This window comes from Brachyistius frenatus, unplaced genomic scaffold, assembly GCF_029030835.1.
Source record: "Brachyistius frenatus isolate BFR_SWC_R1_liver_20210118 unplaced genomic scaffold, ASM2903083v1 Contig_8, whole genome shotgun sequence".
NCBI lineage: Eukaryota > Metazoa > Chordata > Actinopteri > Embiotocidae > Brachyistius > Brachyistius frenatus.
Window position 1 is genome coordinate 8,412,692 of NW_027210607.1, and position 15,570 is coordinate 8,428,261.

The window sequence follows — 15,570 nt, forward strand, 5'->3', positions numbered from 1 at the left end:
TTTTGGGAAATGCAGGTATTAGCTTTTTTCCCCAGCGTCTAATGAGAAAATTGATCCCTCTGTCTACAGCCAGTCAGTTTAGCTTAGCGGTGGAAACTGCATCATGCTCTGTCCACAGGTAACAAAAGCCACCTACCAGCACATGAATGCTCACTGTTAATTGTTAATTTTGCACTGTTGTTTTTGTAGATTCTATAAATAGAGTAAAATGCTTTAAGTCGAGAATCTGGTAGATGGATTTTTTTTTTTTTTTTTTTTTTTTTTATCTTTGGACAGATGCAGCAAAGTTGTTTCCTCCTGTTTCCAGTCTTTGTGCTAAGCAAAGCTAACTGGCTGCTAAAGGTTTTTCTCACAGACATGAGACTGTTATCAAGTTTTCATCCAAGGTCAACCTCTATTTGAACTGTGAAGTCTGAATTTCTGAGTTCCCAGTTGGAATTTCAACTGGAACGCCCTCCAAAGTTTGATTTCCAACTCGGAAAGTCGGACAAACAGTGTTTGTATGGACAAAATTCAGCGTAATTCATTGTTATCAACAGGTAGTGGTGAGCCTGATCTCATATTACGTGCCACCACTGCAGTGTTGAGAGGTTGTGGTCATTTGTGTCTTTCCCTGTGGTCTTTCTGCTGGAACCTCCCAGACTTATAAATGCTAACATCCTGTAAAGTCTAAACCGTCAGCTTGTAAAGCAGCTTTTTCTGTTGAATATGATTTTTTTTGGTCTCTCTCAAGCCTCAGTAGATTATACTTCTGTTTTCTCAGGCTCAGAAATACTCTCAGCAACCAATGGACTGAACTTCATGTGAATGAGTGGAGGGCAACTTTCATATCAGAAAATCAAACCTCAGGTTGTGTTTAAATTCCAGCCACCCAATCTACAGCACCAACGGAAACTTCTTTTCTTTTTTTATTGTAGCTTTGACTCCTGGAAAGCATGTATTTTTTTTTCCTGCTTCCCAGAATCCAACTGAAATCAGCATTTAGTTTTCTCACTAGCTCCTTTAAAGAGAGAACCTATGTTGTTTCTGAACAAACTGAGTAAGAGGTGGCCACGGGCAAGGGTGCTAGGAAAGAAGTGGGTCTGTCACTTGAAATAAAGTAAGTCATTTATTTCAGGGCACCAGTTCTTGTAGTCACTGGGAAAATATCCACGGCCCTTCTCTCTGCCAGCCGTGGGGGCGCACACTCATTGCTCCCAGAAAGCAGAGGTGCCAGAGGAGTTGGGCTGCAAGCTGACGTCCTGCAGCATCGGGGCTCCGAGCTGTCTGTATGAACCCAGGTTTTTGAGTTTAGGCATCAATCAGATCCTACACTTCGGATCTTTTAAATGACTCTCATCAGAGAGTGGCACGACAGTCAAGAACAAAGAGGAAGTAGTTGAAAAAGGAAAAGAGGTTTTTGCCCCGCAGCTGTAATTATGTTTGGACGTTTGCTCAAATCCAGGCTGAAAAAGGCACCCATCTTTGGGGATGTACTGTATATTCAAGGCAACCAAAGGAAACCTGCATGCAAGTATGATCCTCAAAAAACACCCAAGGTGTCCAAGCAAGGCTTCTTTCCACTTAGACCTTGATGGCACCGGTGAGAAACTGGGAACAGATGCATTGGGTCTCATTAAATCAGGTTGTGAAGTCTTGGCCTGACAGTAACCTCGTACAAAACAAAGCCAGACAGTGCAGATAGTGGCAGGCTCTCTAAAGTAAGATTTATTGGACCTACAGAAATAAACTCAGATCAGATACAGCCCTTATATCTTTTCGGGAACAGAGAAGATCAAGATATCCCTTACTTCCCTTTTGTTTTCAGATAAATCACCTTTCCATTGTGTTTAATGGTACTTTCCGAGAGTGTAAGTGTTCATGTTTAATATCTTGAAAGCTGTGTTGGCTGCGCATCAGGGGCATCAGGTGCCAATGAGGTTTACAGCTATAACTTTTTAAAATAACCATATGACTGCTAAATTCCCTGGCCGAAAACCTAAACTGTAAAGTGCACTTGGGTCCACCTGCTTTAATAGTCAACAGGCTCATACTGTAAAAGCTCTAATGAAACTGAACCACTCTGAAATAGAAAATAACATAACATCACCAGGAAACATAAAGATCACACAGTTTGCTGAATGTATGGTGAAACAGCACGTCTGAACTGAGAGTTTGTGACAGACTCACGCGTTCCAGCTGGAAACCAGTCTCTGCCATGCTTCATGATGGTGTGCGCCATCCACGGGAGGCATGTGCAGGAGTGTCAAAGCTTTTCGCCCACACAAACACGTTTACACAGTGCAGACATCACGCTTACACTCCACCTGCACCTGAAATAACAGCCAAGCCAAATCTGCATGTTGTAGATGTGTCACATGGACACTGTGCTGCTTGAAATAAAAAAAAAAATTAAAAAAGGGAGAATTCATTGAAGGTGACCAATGAATTTAACCAGTAAGACTTAATTTTCCCATTTACATTCAGAATCTAAAATTTCTCTAATTAAGCCTTTTAACGAGTGTATAATGCTTGATAGCACAGTATAACACAGCTGTAATCACATTTAATGAAACCAGATTTCATACAAGCATTTATCAACATGTACAAATCATTCACAGGTGGGTTGTGTTCAAAACTCCTGAAGATAGGATGAGATTTATTTTGTGATTGTTCTGTTTATTCTAATTATGAACTACATGATGGGGTGCACCTTTCCAGGTGTGTTGATGCTGGTCGGGTGGAGTGAGATGGTGTAAGGTGATGAGGTCATGTGTCGGTATATAAAGACTTCATATTTCATATTCATGCTTTCTTGTCATTCGTTCATTATCTAGTCATATGCCAGTTATGGATGCCTCATATAAGGAATTTTTCATTACTTTTTATTTCCTAAAATGCTATATAAAAACCAAAATCCAGCAATAACCCCAGTGACTCATATAATACAGACAACATCAAGCATTTGAGAAAAAAAATGGACAAAAATGCAAAAAAGGGCGAAGCATTACAATTATCCAGGGAGGCTGATGACTCTTTTAACCCTCGTGTTGTCCTTGGGTGAAAATGACCCGCAGCTGTGTTCAACCAAGTTCTATTTTATTTCTATATTTTTTTAAATATTTTTTGGGATCATTGGTCATCATTCTTTAAAGAAACCCTCACAGCCTCCTCGTCACCGTTGATCCCCCCAAAAAATGTGAAAATAAAATAGAACTTTGTTGAACAAAGCTGCGGGTCATTTTGACCCAAGGACAACACGAGGGTTAAGTCGCTGTGACAAACTAAAGTCTTCACATTTAGCCTTATTAAGCATTTTAATAGTTTTGATTGGAAACTCAAACTAAAAAAAGTTCCATCCAGTATCTGGAAGCATCTGCACACTATGTGAATGCAGCAGAGAAGCTGTGGGCAGGCCTGGTGGTTCGACAGGAAAGGAGGCGAGGGCAGTGCCTCGTCTGCTTTTTATGAGCAGGACTACAATGCTACAAGCTCCCCTCCCTTTTTCAGCAGTGGAAACAAGCGATCACACCGTATCCTTTTACATCTCTGATGGGTTTTTCAGCCATGTTGTGCGCTGCTGTAATGGAACATCCACTCATGAAAATACACATGGCAAGCTGTTTGAAGATATCAACTATTCTCTCCTCGCTTTCCTTTACTTTCTTTTTTTTTTTTTTTTGTCATCATGTTGCCATTACACATCTGCTGGAAAATGTGTGAGGTTTTCACTCTTCAAGCCAGAGTAGTTTACTTTAAAGATATGAACATGAAAAATGTGTTTATTACGCATTTTTAGTTTTCATTTCCTTCACCGTGATTTCCTTAAAGATTCAGAAAGCTTTTGTTGTGCTTTTATCTTGACTTATAATAGAAAGGCAAGGATTTGTATTTAGTAATATTTTTGACATACAATTGAATTTTAACAATTACTTTGAGAAAATATAGCAACACTGACGTAATAATAATAATGTGTAGGATCTGCTCCTGCATAAATTCTGATTTCATAGTTAGATTTTTTTAATCTTGAAATGCATAAAAACCAGTGGAAACTGAATAAATTCAGCGTGATAAGTACATAAGACAGCAGGTAAATAGACTCGTGGCCACAGTGGCAACATTCAACTAAAACGATTCATCTTGAATAATACGTGCAGTACCCACAATACTCATGACACAGCCGGCTGTATACAGTTGAGTCTGGTTGGCTGTAAAGTCAGTATTTCATATGTTAACAGTCGTCCGGCTGCTGTGAGATGACTGTTGGCTGCATACATGTCCATAAGCGCAGATGTTTGCATTGAACTGAAACAAAGCAATGTCAGCGAGTATGTGATGAAAATATTTTTCTTTCACGACCAAACAGTTGGAAGGTCCACCGCTGGTCTTCTCAAAGGCAGAAACACGGGTTATATTGATAAACTACTGGAGCAAACTAGTTCCTGAAGTTCCTGACAGGAAAATACAGAAACATCCTTCAAACAATTCAACAATCCTACTTTGTGTTTTCCTCTGTTGTTATCAGTACAATCGTTTCTGTCTGTGTTGACTCACATGCATATTTTTTTGGACAATATTGATCGATCCAACAGAGAGAAACTTATCCTTTTTTGTCACAGAGACAATGACTGGATTAGAATTGCAGAAACATTAGAAATATGGTATTTCCATTTGGATACATTGCTATTGCTCTCGCACATGTCCTGTGACCAACATCCAGACTTCTGCACATGTGACCTCATGTTGAATCACTTTCTCATTCCTGAGCCCTCAAATCCCAATTCTGACATCTGTCAGAGGAGTACAAGTTGAAAAAGAGGGCATGTAATTGCATAACCATACAGTATTTTAGTCCTCCTCACCTTGGTGATGGCATTACATCAAACAACTTCACTCAGGCCAGTACGTTTTGGCACTCGGTTCAGGCCTCATGCGTGGGCCCCGGAGAGCAGCAGAGCAGGTGTGTCCAGAAAACCTCCCAGTGTTTCACTGACAGTCGGATGTGCGGATGTGTCGGTTGGGCCCACACTTACTTTGTCTATCGAACGAGGCTGTGGAGCCGAGTCCCTGGAGAAACAGGCACTGCATGCATCAGGATCTCATTACTGCCTTACCGCACATATACACTGTGTCAAATAAAGTTTAGGCCCCAGGCGATGTTGTCACTTTTTCTGATTTGTACTTTTTTCCTATATGTCCAAGAGCCGAATGCATGCATTCAGAAAATCTGAGCACATTATCTCCTTTCAAGACATTCCAACATGCAGTCATCCAAAATTACATAATCAAATTTAGCACCTTATTTACTAAATCCTGCACAAAACCCCAGTGAAGGCAGCTTTTTCCATTCAGAGTTTTTCATGATTTATTCAGACGATTTGCACAAACGTATTCAGTCCGTTTTCCAGTCAGAATACCAACTAATGCAGCTGATTGTGCTGTCGAGTCAAATCATTTGATTCAGACTCGTCGTGCGGCTGTATTTCACGTTCCAAACAGTGGCAACGCTGTTTTCTTCACACTTTCAAAGCAGTTTTTACCTGCATAAAACCTGCATGTCTGTTTCCTAGACAGACACCGTAGAATAATAATCAGATTCACAGTATTGAGAGGAATATGCATGAAGATTTTCTCATACAGAGACCCAGGAGTGCTGAGTGAATGCTGATAATCATCTGCTGATAGGACCTTTTATCGCAAAGAGTTATGCAAAGGGGTTAAATGAGTGTCAATTTGTCAAAGCCAGTCACAGTCTACTGACGCAGAACGGCTCATAAATCACACTTATGCGGCGATTTCACTTAATCCTCAGTGCATTCTTTATGCAGCACGTTCATCCAAATCACCCCTGTGTTCCTGAGCCAGAAGTCCTGGCTGAAAGAAGCAGTCGACTTTGGCCAGCTGCATCAACCTGATTCAGTCGTGACTGAGAGATGTCAGATGCAAGCACCAATTTTCTTTTGCAGCATAATTAGTTTGTTTCACAAAAATAGATAGCAGAACAGCCATTTAAGAAAATTGTTCTGCACCCCTAGCGGGCTGACAACAAAGAGATTTTTTTAGATGAAAGCGGATGTTTTTGGTGTTTTGAGTTGGCCAGCTTTCCTGCATGTTGAAGAGGTGTGTAGTCCAGCTTCATTACATCTGGTCTTCAGTTTGATGTAGCGAGGAAGCTTTTTTAAATTATTTTTATGGTCTCTCTGCTTGATTTAATAGTGGACGATAAATAAGAGGAGGGGGATGTCATGCAACTAATATCAAGAGGCTGCGTTCAAACTCACGACATTGCACTTATATGGTATCCAGTTGCCTTTTGTACCAAAAAAGGGCCCATGAAGAGCAACTTCAATAATAACATATAACTCATTTAATGAAAGCTGACATATCTTGGAAAAGGGAAACTTCTTGTGGTGAGGTGCCCCCGCAACACATATTTAAATCCAGAAACCTCATATCAACTCATTTTTCCACTAAAGAGTCAGTGACATGTGAATGAGACTCTCTCCTTCTCACTTCGGAGTGGAGGCTCTCCAATGGAGGATGTTTAGGCTGTTCGGTTCAGATGCATGTTTTCTCTGATTTACAGCCGTCCTCCGAGGCTTCAGCTGCCTCCCGCTGAATGGTTATTTCAGTTTATTTTGATTTTGTGCATCTAAGACCATTTTCATGAGGCTACCAGGCTGTTTATTATTGTTCAATAATGGGTTGAGATATCCAGTTAAAGCCCCCTACACTCAAAACTATGTCTTGCTTATTTTAACTTCACTTAATGCTTGACCTTCACCGAGCAGAGCGACTTATGTTCACACTTTATGTTCACAACAGTTCGCTTTGCTTAAATCTGACATGCATATATAAGCATGATTTTGTTACATCACAAATTAATTGGAAATCATTGTTTGGCCAAAATGCAGCTAACGGACGTGTGAGGAGGAAACCTCTGCTGCACACATATAGGTGTGCTGAAAAGTATCAATTAAGTTAAAAAAAAAATCAGTAAATTGTAATAGTAATTTGTTTTGTACATACTGTAGTTTGAAACATTTTTTATTATCATTGGTTTTTTTTATAATCAAATTATCATGTCGTCGTTATGAAATCAGTGCTTTTGCTTTCCTAATAGTGAACAGACAATTACATAAGTACCCAACATGCAGGTGTAAAATGAGATATAAGGGATTATTTCTCTGAAATGCATGCGCTCCTTATCTGTATTCCCCACAACAATGACACTGTAACGTTAAGATGAATCAATGAAGCTGGTTTGAAACCAAATGAAAATGATTTCCTTTGTGTATCCTTACATTTTTACTCACAGTAGGCAGTAAATCCTATTGTGCTATTTCATTAAATCATCATCACCTTCTATCTTATCAGAATTAAGGAGAAAAACAAACCTGCGTACTTAGTGTGGATCAGTGTTGACTTTGGCTACTGTGTAAAGGCTCTGAGGGGTTTGAAATAGCTAACGCAGGCATTAAAACGCTGACGTTCTTATTTAGTTCAGCTAACAGTGTGAAACCTGCTGCGCTTCATCACTTCTGCAGCCACAAAGTGACTTGCACATACTGTACCTACTGAACATTATTCCTCAGAGCCCCTTCATACTCTTTGTGTTTGGTATTTGAACATGAAGGACTTCCTGAGCTACTTTACTGTGTGTTTGGACGTCTTCGGACAGGCATGTCCTCTCCTCAAGGTTATTTGGTCGTAAAGGACATGCGGTTTTGAGGCATTATGGGACCTGTAAAAAGAGAGCTTGGAAACACTTTTCAGCAAGCCCCAGGTGAACGGTTGCACAAACCCATTAATCTCCTTTTAGGGGTCTCCGGGTTATAAAGGAAAATAATGCAGACAAAACAACAACAACAAAAAACTTTTTAAAAAGTCAAACAGATTTGTCATTTACAGGAGGTGCAGGAGTAGAATCTATTCTGAGAGTTGTTTCTCATCTAAAAGGGCTCTGTTCAGTGCATCTTTATTTCCCTCTGGTGTTGGCAAGAGGAAATTGTTTGAGATATTCGTTTTGGTCAAAGCCTTAAAAGTGAAAAGCAATGACGGTTGCTGTTTCTATACTTCCACTTACTTATATTTGCTGCAGAATGGTATTATTTTCTGTGAAGGGAAAAATTCTGTCAAATTGTTTTTCCATGATTCACCTCATACAGATACAATTACAAAAACTTGATTACTGGACTCACTTGAATGTCTATTTTCTTAAATGGAATATTTAGCTTGGTTACTTATATTGCAAAGTCAGTGTGGGAACCTTACTTGTATCAAACTTGGCTTTGTTTGCTGAAAATTAAATGTATTTGATGAAATAAAATGAACAAAAGAGGGAAAGCTGGTTCTAGCATACATAATCTTGACGTTCTATAAATCAGTATGACAGCCTAAATCTTAAGAAAATATGTAACAAAAAATGCAAAGTATATCTCAAATGTTTATATTTAATGGAGTCATAAATAAGACAAGGTCGAAACCTAGTCCATGGATGGACTTCGTATGAAACGCTAAAGGCTTTTAATCTGAAACGAGGGCTTTTCATTTTAAACAGATACAGGAAATCGAGGTATTTGGACGAGCAATGGTGTAAAGTCTACAGTGGACAAGCGTGCCAGTCCGAACACAGTCATTCAATGACAGACATTCATGGTTATAGGGGGGGTCCAACCAAAAAAAAAAAAAATGTTTAGCTTTTTGGGTTACTTAGATGGTCAATTTCACAATTTTTAAGTGAACTGGTTTCTGTTTCTTTCGCACTTACAGCGCATTACCGGCAGAGGGCGCTGTCCACCAAAATACTGCACTTTTTTACCAGCTGTCTGTAAAGTCCCTGCAGAGGACTGAAAGACCGGGGAAGTTCCTCTGACACCGTTGTTATTACTCAGACCCCGTCAAACCGAAACAAAGAGGCTGCTCAAACGTCAGTTACGTCTAATGGCTTCGCAACACTTAATTAAATTTACGAAAAAACGGCCACTGCGCATGTGTCATATCCCACCCAGACTTCCTCGTGCTGCTCCTGTGACTAAATAAAGGCAACGCACAGAGGAGGAAAAGCCAAGGAAGACGTCTCACTCTGGACCAGTTTGTGGCGCGATAAAAGGATAAAACTATTGTAATTGCACCAGCATCAGGAAATATTGCGACATTACCTACGGTAGTGTGTTTTAAATGTTTACTCCGGCCAAATAATTGAACTAAATATAACGTATACTAACTATCACTCTATATGCCATAAATTGCGCACATATTAGGGCGATTTATTTGTAATATCTGTCGCCCTCCACTCATTACAGAGGGACCGCAGGCGGGTTGATATGACGGTGTCCCGGATGTCCAGTGCAGAAGCTGGTTTGTTCTTGCAGAACGTAGACGATCTTTGCAGTGAGCCTTGGCTACACGGAGCGCACACTCGTCTTCATCCTCTGGTCCAGGCGTGGCTCTCAGATGGGTGTGGTGGCTTGTGCGGGGAAGTTTCCCCAGCCACTGGAAGGGGTGATATACAGCATCATGTCGACTAAATCATGACTCAAATCTGAAGCAGAAGAACAAGAACTTCAGGTGGCATGGGAGTGTAAGGAAGACCGACACAACATCTCGGAAAGCTTGAAGGGTCTGCGAGGCAGGAGAAGTCTCAATTAGAGCGGATAGATCGATCCAGGTAAACGTCACGTGTTTCAAATTTGTTTCAGGTATGTTTTTGTTTTTGTTTATGTTAGGTTAGTAATAGCTTGACTTTTATCAAATGCAGTCTGTTGAAATGATGTTTTGTATACATTTTGCTCATCTGTATTTATTCATGTCATTCGTGTCATTGCAGCTGTGGAATCTGACATTTTAACTGGCTTGTTCTTTACCATTAAATTCTGTTTGTTGTTACTGCTTCTCAGTGATGTGGAAAGGTTGCTAAACCGCAGTGTGACTGCGGCCTGATCTTTTTAGTACCGGAATAAAGTGCACGCCCCTAAACTGATATAGGAAATAATCTGACCAAACCCGGAGCTCATTTGTGGGTTGAGCTTTGACGTGATAAAGTTGGCCTTTCCCTGGAAAAAAAAACAACATGTGTACAGCAAGGAACAACCGCTTGCCCCGTGATTGGCTGTCTGTGCACAGCTCATCTCAAAGGCCCCATTCAGCAGATGAAACAAGAAAGACCTGTCAAAGAGAACAGTAGGCGCCACAGCCCAGGGCAGCACAAGCTGATAATGTTGTTTGACAGAGCTGAACAATGCAACATGCTGCTTCAAGTAACGTGTGCTGTGTTTTTTTTTTGTTGTTTTTTCCAGAACAATGGGCCTCCTGCAGTTGCTGAAATCCCAGTTCTTGTGCCACCTGATCGTCTGCTATGTGTTCCTGGTCAGTGGCCTCATCATCAACCTGCTGCAGCTCTGTACTTTACCGGTGTGGCTGGTCAGTAAGCAGCTGGCTCGCAGGATCAACATCAGACTGGGCTACTGCATCTCCAGCCGTAACTGCTGTTCTTACTCTTTGGCACTGGGTTTTTTTGGTTGTTTTTTTTTTGCTGCTGGTGTTTCAGTGTTCATTTTGAAAGATTTAAACTATTTTTCTTTGAACTATTCATCACTCTGCGTAAAGCGCAAGACATAAGCAAACTACTCGCGTATCTACGTCCATGTGTCCTAATTAATCCTCAGAGATGGTCGCTGCTCTGGAGTGGTGGTCTGGGACTGAATGCACTCTCTACACCGATCCAAAGAGTTATCCGCTGTATGGAAACGAGAATGCAATTGTGGTTCTCAACCACAGTTTCGAGATAGACTTCCTGTGCGGCTGGACCTTCTGCGACAGATTCGGAGTTCTTGGGGTAAGAGAAAACCTGAGACTTTCACCTTAGGGTTTTTTTTAATGCAATGCAGTGCCATCCTTCAGTTCTTTAACATGCTTTCAACCTGCAGAGCTCAAAAGTGTTAGCCAAAAAAGAGCTGGCTTATGTACCGGTTATTGGCTGGATGTGGTACTTCCTGGAGATAGTTTTCTGCAAGAGGAAGTGGGAGGAAGATCGAAAGACGGTGACTCAGAGTCTTCAGAACCTTCGGGATTACCCGGAGAACTACTGGGTGGGTGTCAGCCTGTGTGAATGATTATAAAATCAAGATATACTCGGTGGCATATAGATATATGTGGACTAATGCCAAGCACTGTCTTTCTCTGGTACAAGTTCTTGCTTTTCTGTGAAGGAACACGCTTCACACAGAAGAAGCACCAAGTCAGCATGCAGGTGGCTGAGAGCAAAGGTCTGCCCAAACTGAAGTATCACCTGTTGCCCAGGACCAAAGGATTCTGGATAACGGTCCAGAACCTCAGAGGAACGGGTGAGTGTTCGCCATTGGTTGTGTATTTGAATAGGGCCTCCAGAAGATATCGGATCCTGCGAGCTGTTTTTGAACAGGAGAGACCGGGAGGATTTGCAAATAAAATGAGCGGCGCCGCTAACTGCTGCTGTGTGTCGTGGGTTGTGTAGCTGCAGCTGTTTATGACTCCACGCTGAACTTCAGGGACAACGAAGCTCCGGCATTACTTGGAATCCTTAATGGGAAGAAATATCACGCAGATTTATATGTGAGGTAAGGAGAAGTGTCGTGCAGCGCGAGTTGCTACATTTCATTTCCTGTTTACTGGCTCTTTATCGGTGTAATTTGACTGCCCGCCACCTCCTTCTTACTTGCAGGAGAATTCCTTTGGAGTTGATCCCCGAGGATGAGGCAGAGTGCGCAGCGTGGCTCCACAAACTTTACCAGGAAAAGGTGAGAGTGCGTTGAAGGATATTGGGGAGCCAGATAGTCTAGGCAACCACCCAGATCCTGACAAGTCTGACAAATGACAGTACTCGGTAAATATGTTGCATTCAAAGCAGTGCCAGCATCGTTTTTCCCCTGAAGGTTTTTAAAGAAGCAGTTGGAGCAAAGAAAACAGAGACGAGGAACAAGCTGAAATACCAAACGGGAGGTGTCAGACGCCTGTGACAAACATATATTGCAGGTCATAAAGGATATTTTGGCTAAATGTTTACTTAAAGGGTTAAATAATTTTGCTTGAGGGCCTTTTTGGATACAATTTTATTAATATTCAGTAGCATCAGTGGTTGCTTAATATCAGACTCTGGCCGGACTCCTCTATAAAACACTGCGAGAAAAACCTCAAGTGTGACGTGGATTTGGTTAAACTTTGCAGCTTCTCTTGTCACTTTTCTGTTCACACACTTTAATTAATTCTCATTAATGTGAGTTTGCTAATGTTAGATATTGAACTCCTCTTTTTCCAGAGACGTAACGGCAACATGGCTTTCACAAGACAAACTTTGGCCATGTCGTCTTGTTAAGGGTATTTGCGCTGAGTTGTGTTTGCATGAATGTGTCAACAGGATGGCTTTCAGGAGCACTACGCCAAGACGGGGTGTTTCCCTGGCCCCACGGTGACCCCCCCCCGCCGACTGTGGTCACTGGTCAACTGGCTGTTCTGGTGCTGCTTGCTACTCTATCCTCTGGGCCTGCTTCTCTCTCGGCTCATCAGCTCTGGATCAATGCTCACCGTCGTCGCAGCTGTGACTGTCTGCTCTGCAGGTTGGTTTCACAAGTTCACAGGCAAAGGCTAAGTCACCCTGTTCTGGGTTTAGCGGTCCATCCCTCAATTTAACCAGCTCCTTTCTGTCCAAACATCCCATAAAGCAGCAGACTCGACAACTCTAATGTAAGTCTACTTTTTTTTTGGAAATAATGCTTGATCAGTGTCGGCAGCATGTCCCCAGTAACATCTAGGCATGTGATTAGCTGAGTTAGACTTTCATCCATCTGAGTAGTTTCACTGAGATGTTAAAATGGGTTCACGAGGAGCATGTTGCGGTTTCCACAATAAATCAGAGCCTGTGTTTTTTTGTTGAGGTTAAAATGACAAACTTAAAGGAGACATATACATTTTAAGCATTTATTTCAAACATGTGTCACAATGGAACTAAATTGTGGGTGTTGACAGACTTTTATCTCAGTGACAAATTCAACCGCATCTCCAAGTCAATTTCCTAAAATGGCTTTATACCAGGGGTCTCCAACCTTTTTTCCTCTGAGAGCTACTTTGCCAAAATGAAAGTGTTCGAGAGCTACTCATGTTTAATAACATTTATCCATATAGCTGAGCTCCACCCAAATCAGCTGAATAAGCTTCTTTTAGGTGAACAACAACAAATTGATACTCAACACACACACATGCACACACGTATACTCTCTCAAGGAGGATGCAAGGTATCTCAAGCACTTCTGGTTGGAGCACCCTGCTTTATACTTTAAGGGTAAATGTATGAAATTTACTGTGGAAATAACCATGTCCTTTACAAACCTGTCACCAGTTCTTCATGTGAATAATATTCTAAATGTAACCTCTCTGAACCTTTTCTTTCACAGCTTCACTGGGCGTTCGCTGGATGATTGGCCAGACTGAGATTGACAAAGGCTCAAACTACGGGAATAAGGAGGTTCCTCTGAACAACAACTAACGCGCGCTGACCTGCTTCGAGCTGCTTCTTTGCACAGCTACTAATCCGCAAGAGCTTGTCAACGCCAGCCTGGTCCAACAAGTGCACACTCTCTTCGAAGCACAGTGCAGTCAGGCTAGTGTCTACTTAACGCTATGCTGCAGAAGCTCTGGATGTGAGATCGTGAAACTGGACCGTGGTGAGCAGCCTGCTTTCAAAAGAGAGAGAGGCCAGATGAAATATGGCTTTACTAGATTCTCCTCGGGTCAGAGAGTGAATATTTTAATGCAGACAAGATGAACATCTTTGCAGGTAACTGAGATTGAACTAAACCAAATGAAAAATGGACTACCTCTTTGATTGCAGTGTGATGCATACATCTCTTTCTCATTGTGAAAGAAAATAAACATTTTACTTTTTTAAAAACAGATTGTTTCAATAAAGCCTTGTTGTTGTTGTTGTTGTTGTTGTTGTACATACCAAACACTTTAAGTACAGTAACATGCTTGAAATAGTTTGTGTGTATGTCAAGTGTCTGTGATGGTTGTGTGGATGTGTTCAGCTGGGCCTCTCCTAGATGGCGACACTCCAGGTGTAGGTAGGTATGGTATATACTTTATTATATACCATACCTACCTACCTTTACAAACCTCACCTCTGCTGAAGAGTGACTGTCAACCTGAAGCCTGCAGGTTTTTGGTGAGGAGCTGTTGATTGGACTGGAGTGTCGCCATCTAGGAGAGGCCCAGCTGAACACATCCACACAGCAGGAACACTTTAAAATAGACCCTAAAGCTGTGTTTCACCTCGACTTCAATGTTCATGTGGAAGGTGTGCTTAAAGTCAGAGCTCTGCAGGTTAAGATAAAAGTGAGCTTTACAAATCATTTACGTGTGGTTTTAATAAGTCAGTTGACAGCAGTAACTTAGAACGTGTTTCAGTCACTGGAGACACGGCGGCATAATCTGGTTATCTTTGACCATATTGCTCTTGTGATGACTTATAGTTTCCTGTATGTTGATTGAAATGGATAAATAACTAGAGCAGTTGTTCCTCAATAAGGCCACACTTGCAAAAAGTGTGTGTGTGTGGGGGGGGAATGTTGAACCACAGAGGCACCTGGTGATAGCATGGAAGCAGGACACCAGCTGTAGTTTCTTACCTGCTGCTCTTGAGTGTTCTCTCCCCTCTGAGGCGTCAGCGTTCCTCAATGTGACTAAACGGTGAAAATCATCAGGCCTGGTGATGTCTCATTGTTTTAAATACAAAGATCAGAAAAATATTTTTGATTTATATATGAAACACTAGTAAATAAGAAAGTTATGAGGAAGACTGTGGCACGGACCTGTGATATATGGTGGACAGTCTTCATGGAGGACATTGATGACTGTATTGATCTGTTTCCTGTGAAGTCTGATGACATGTTTTTACAGTTAGTCTCTTTTTTTTTGTACTAATGTGTTGAGATTGTTTTTTTGTTTTGTTTTACTTTTAAGTAAGTAGCCTGTGAGATTATATTTCTAATTTATTCTCCCATGAATTTTATGAGCCTGTGTGTGACTGAAATGACTGAGATGGTCACTGATTGTGCGACAGAATGATGATCCTGGACACACCTCTGATTTGATTTTTCTGTGGCATGACAAAGTCACGTCTCACTGATTCATACTTTCATTTGATCATTAAACAATACATAAAACACCACATACTTTAATGCCGTAAACCCCAAATTAGGGTAAAACAAAGGAGAAAATACAATTCACAATACACTTTGCATTTGCATGTTGGATAAGTACTCTGATTTGAAAAGCTTTCAAATATGCCAAAAATTCTAAAGGCAGTGATTCACCAGCAGAAAAGCAAGACGGTTGTTAAGAGCACTAACTAGCAGGATAGCTTAATGTTTCAATAATTTTACAATAACAAATGTTATCACTATAGAGCATGTGTGTAAGCTGATGTAACTGTGACTACCAGGAAATGGCCCGACCAAACCAACATTTCATGATGACTTAATCAGGGAAAAGGTCACGAGCACTGTGAGGAACTTAAAGGTAAAACTTTACTTCCTCACAAGCGCAGGAAAAAGTAAA

The 15,570-nt window shown here is 41.2% G+C and overlaps 1 protein-coding gene across 4 annotated transcripts; it reads left to right on the forward strand.

The window, feature by feature from the left end:
- The first annotated feature begins 9,374 nt into the window (after positions 1–9,374).
- Positions 9,375–13,905, forward strand: agpat4 (1-acylglycerol-3-phosphate O-acyltransferase 4 (lysophosphatidic acid acyltransferase, delta)). 4 transcript variants are annotated; one of them, XM_069690244.1, is made up of 10 exons: positions 9,375–9,649; positions 10,278–10,459; positions 10,647–10,816; positions 10,908–11,069; positions 11,171–11,324; positions 11,474–11,576; positions 11,681–11,756; positions 12,374–12,572; positions 12,678–12,699; positions 13,407–13,905. In XM_069690244.1, exons 2-10 carry the CDS (start codon positions 10,282–10,284, stop codon positions 13,441–13,443), a joined length of 1,101 nt encoding a protein of 366 aa, XP_069546345.1. In that variant the 5' UTR covers positions 9,375–9,649; positions 10,278–10,281; the 3' UTR covers positions 13,444–13,905. The 4 variants fall into 4 exon arrangements, with proteins under 4 accessions (XP_069546345.1, XP_069546347.1, XP_069546344.1 ...); XM_069690246.1 differs by having other exon boundaries at positions 9,376–9,649; positions 12,681–12,699; XM_069690243.1 differs by lacking the exon at positions 12,678–12,699 and having other exon boundaries at positions 9,378–9,680.
- The last annotated feature ends 1,665 nt before the right edge of the window (positions 13,906–15,570 follow it).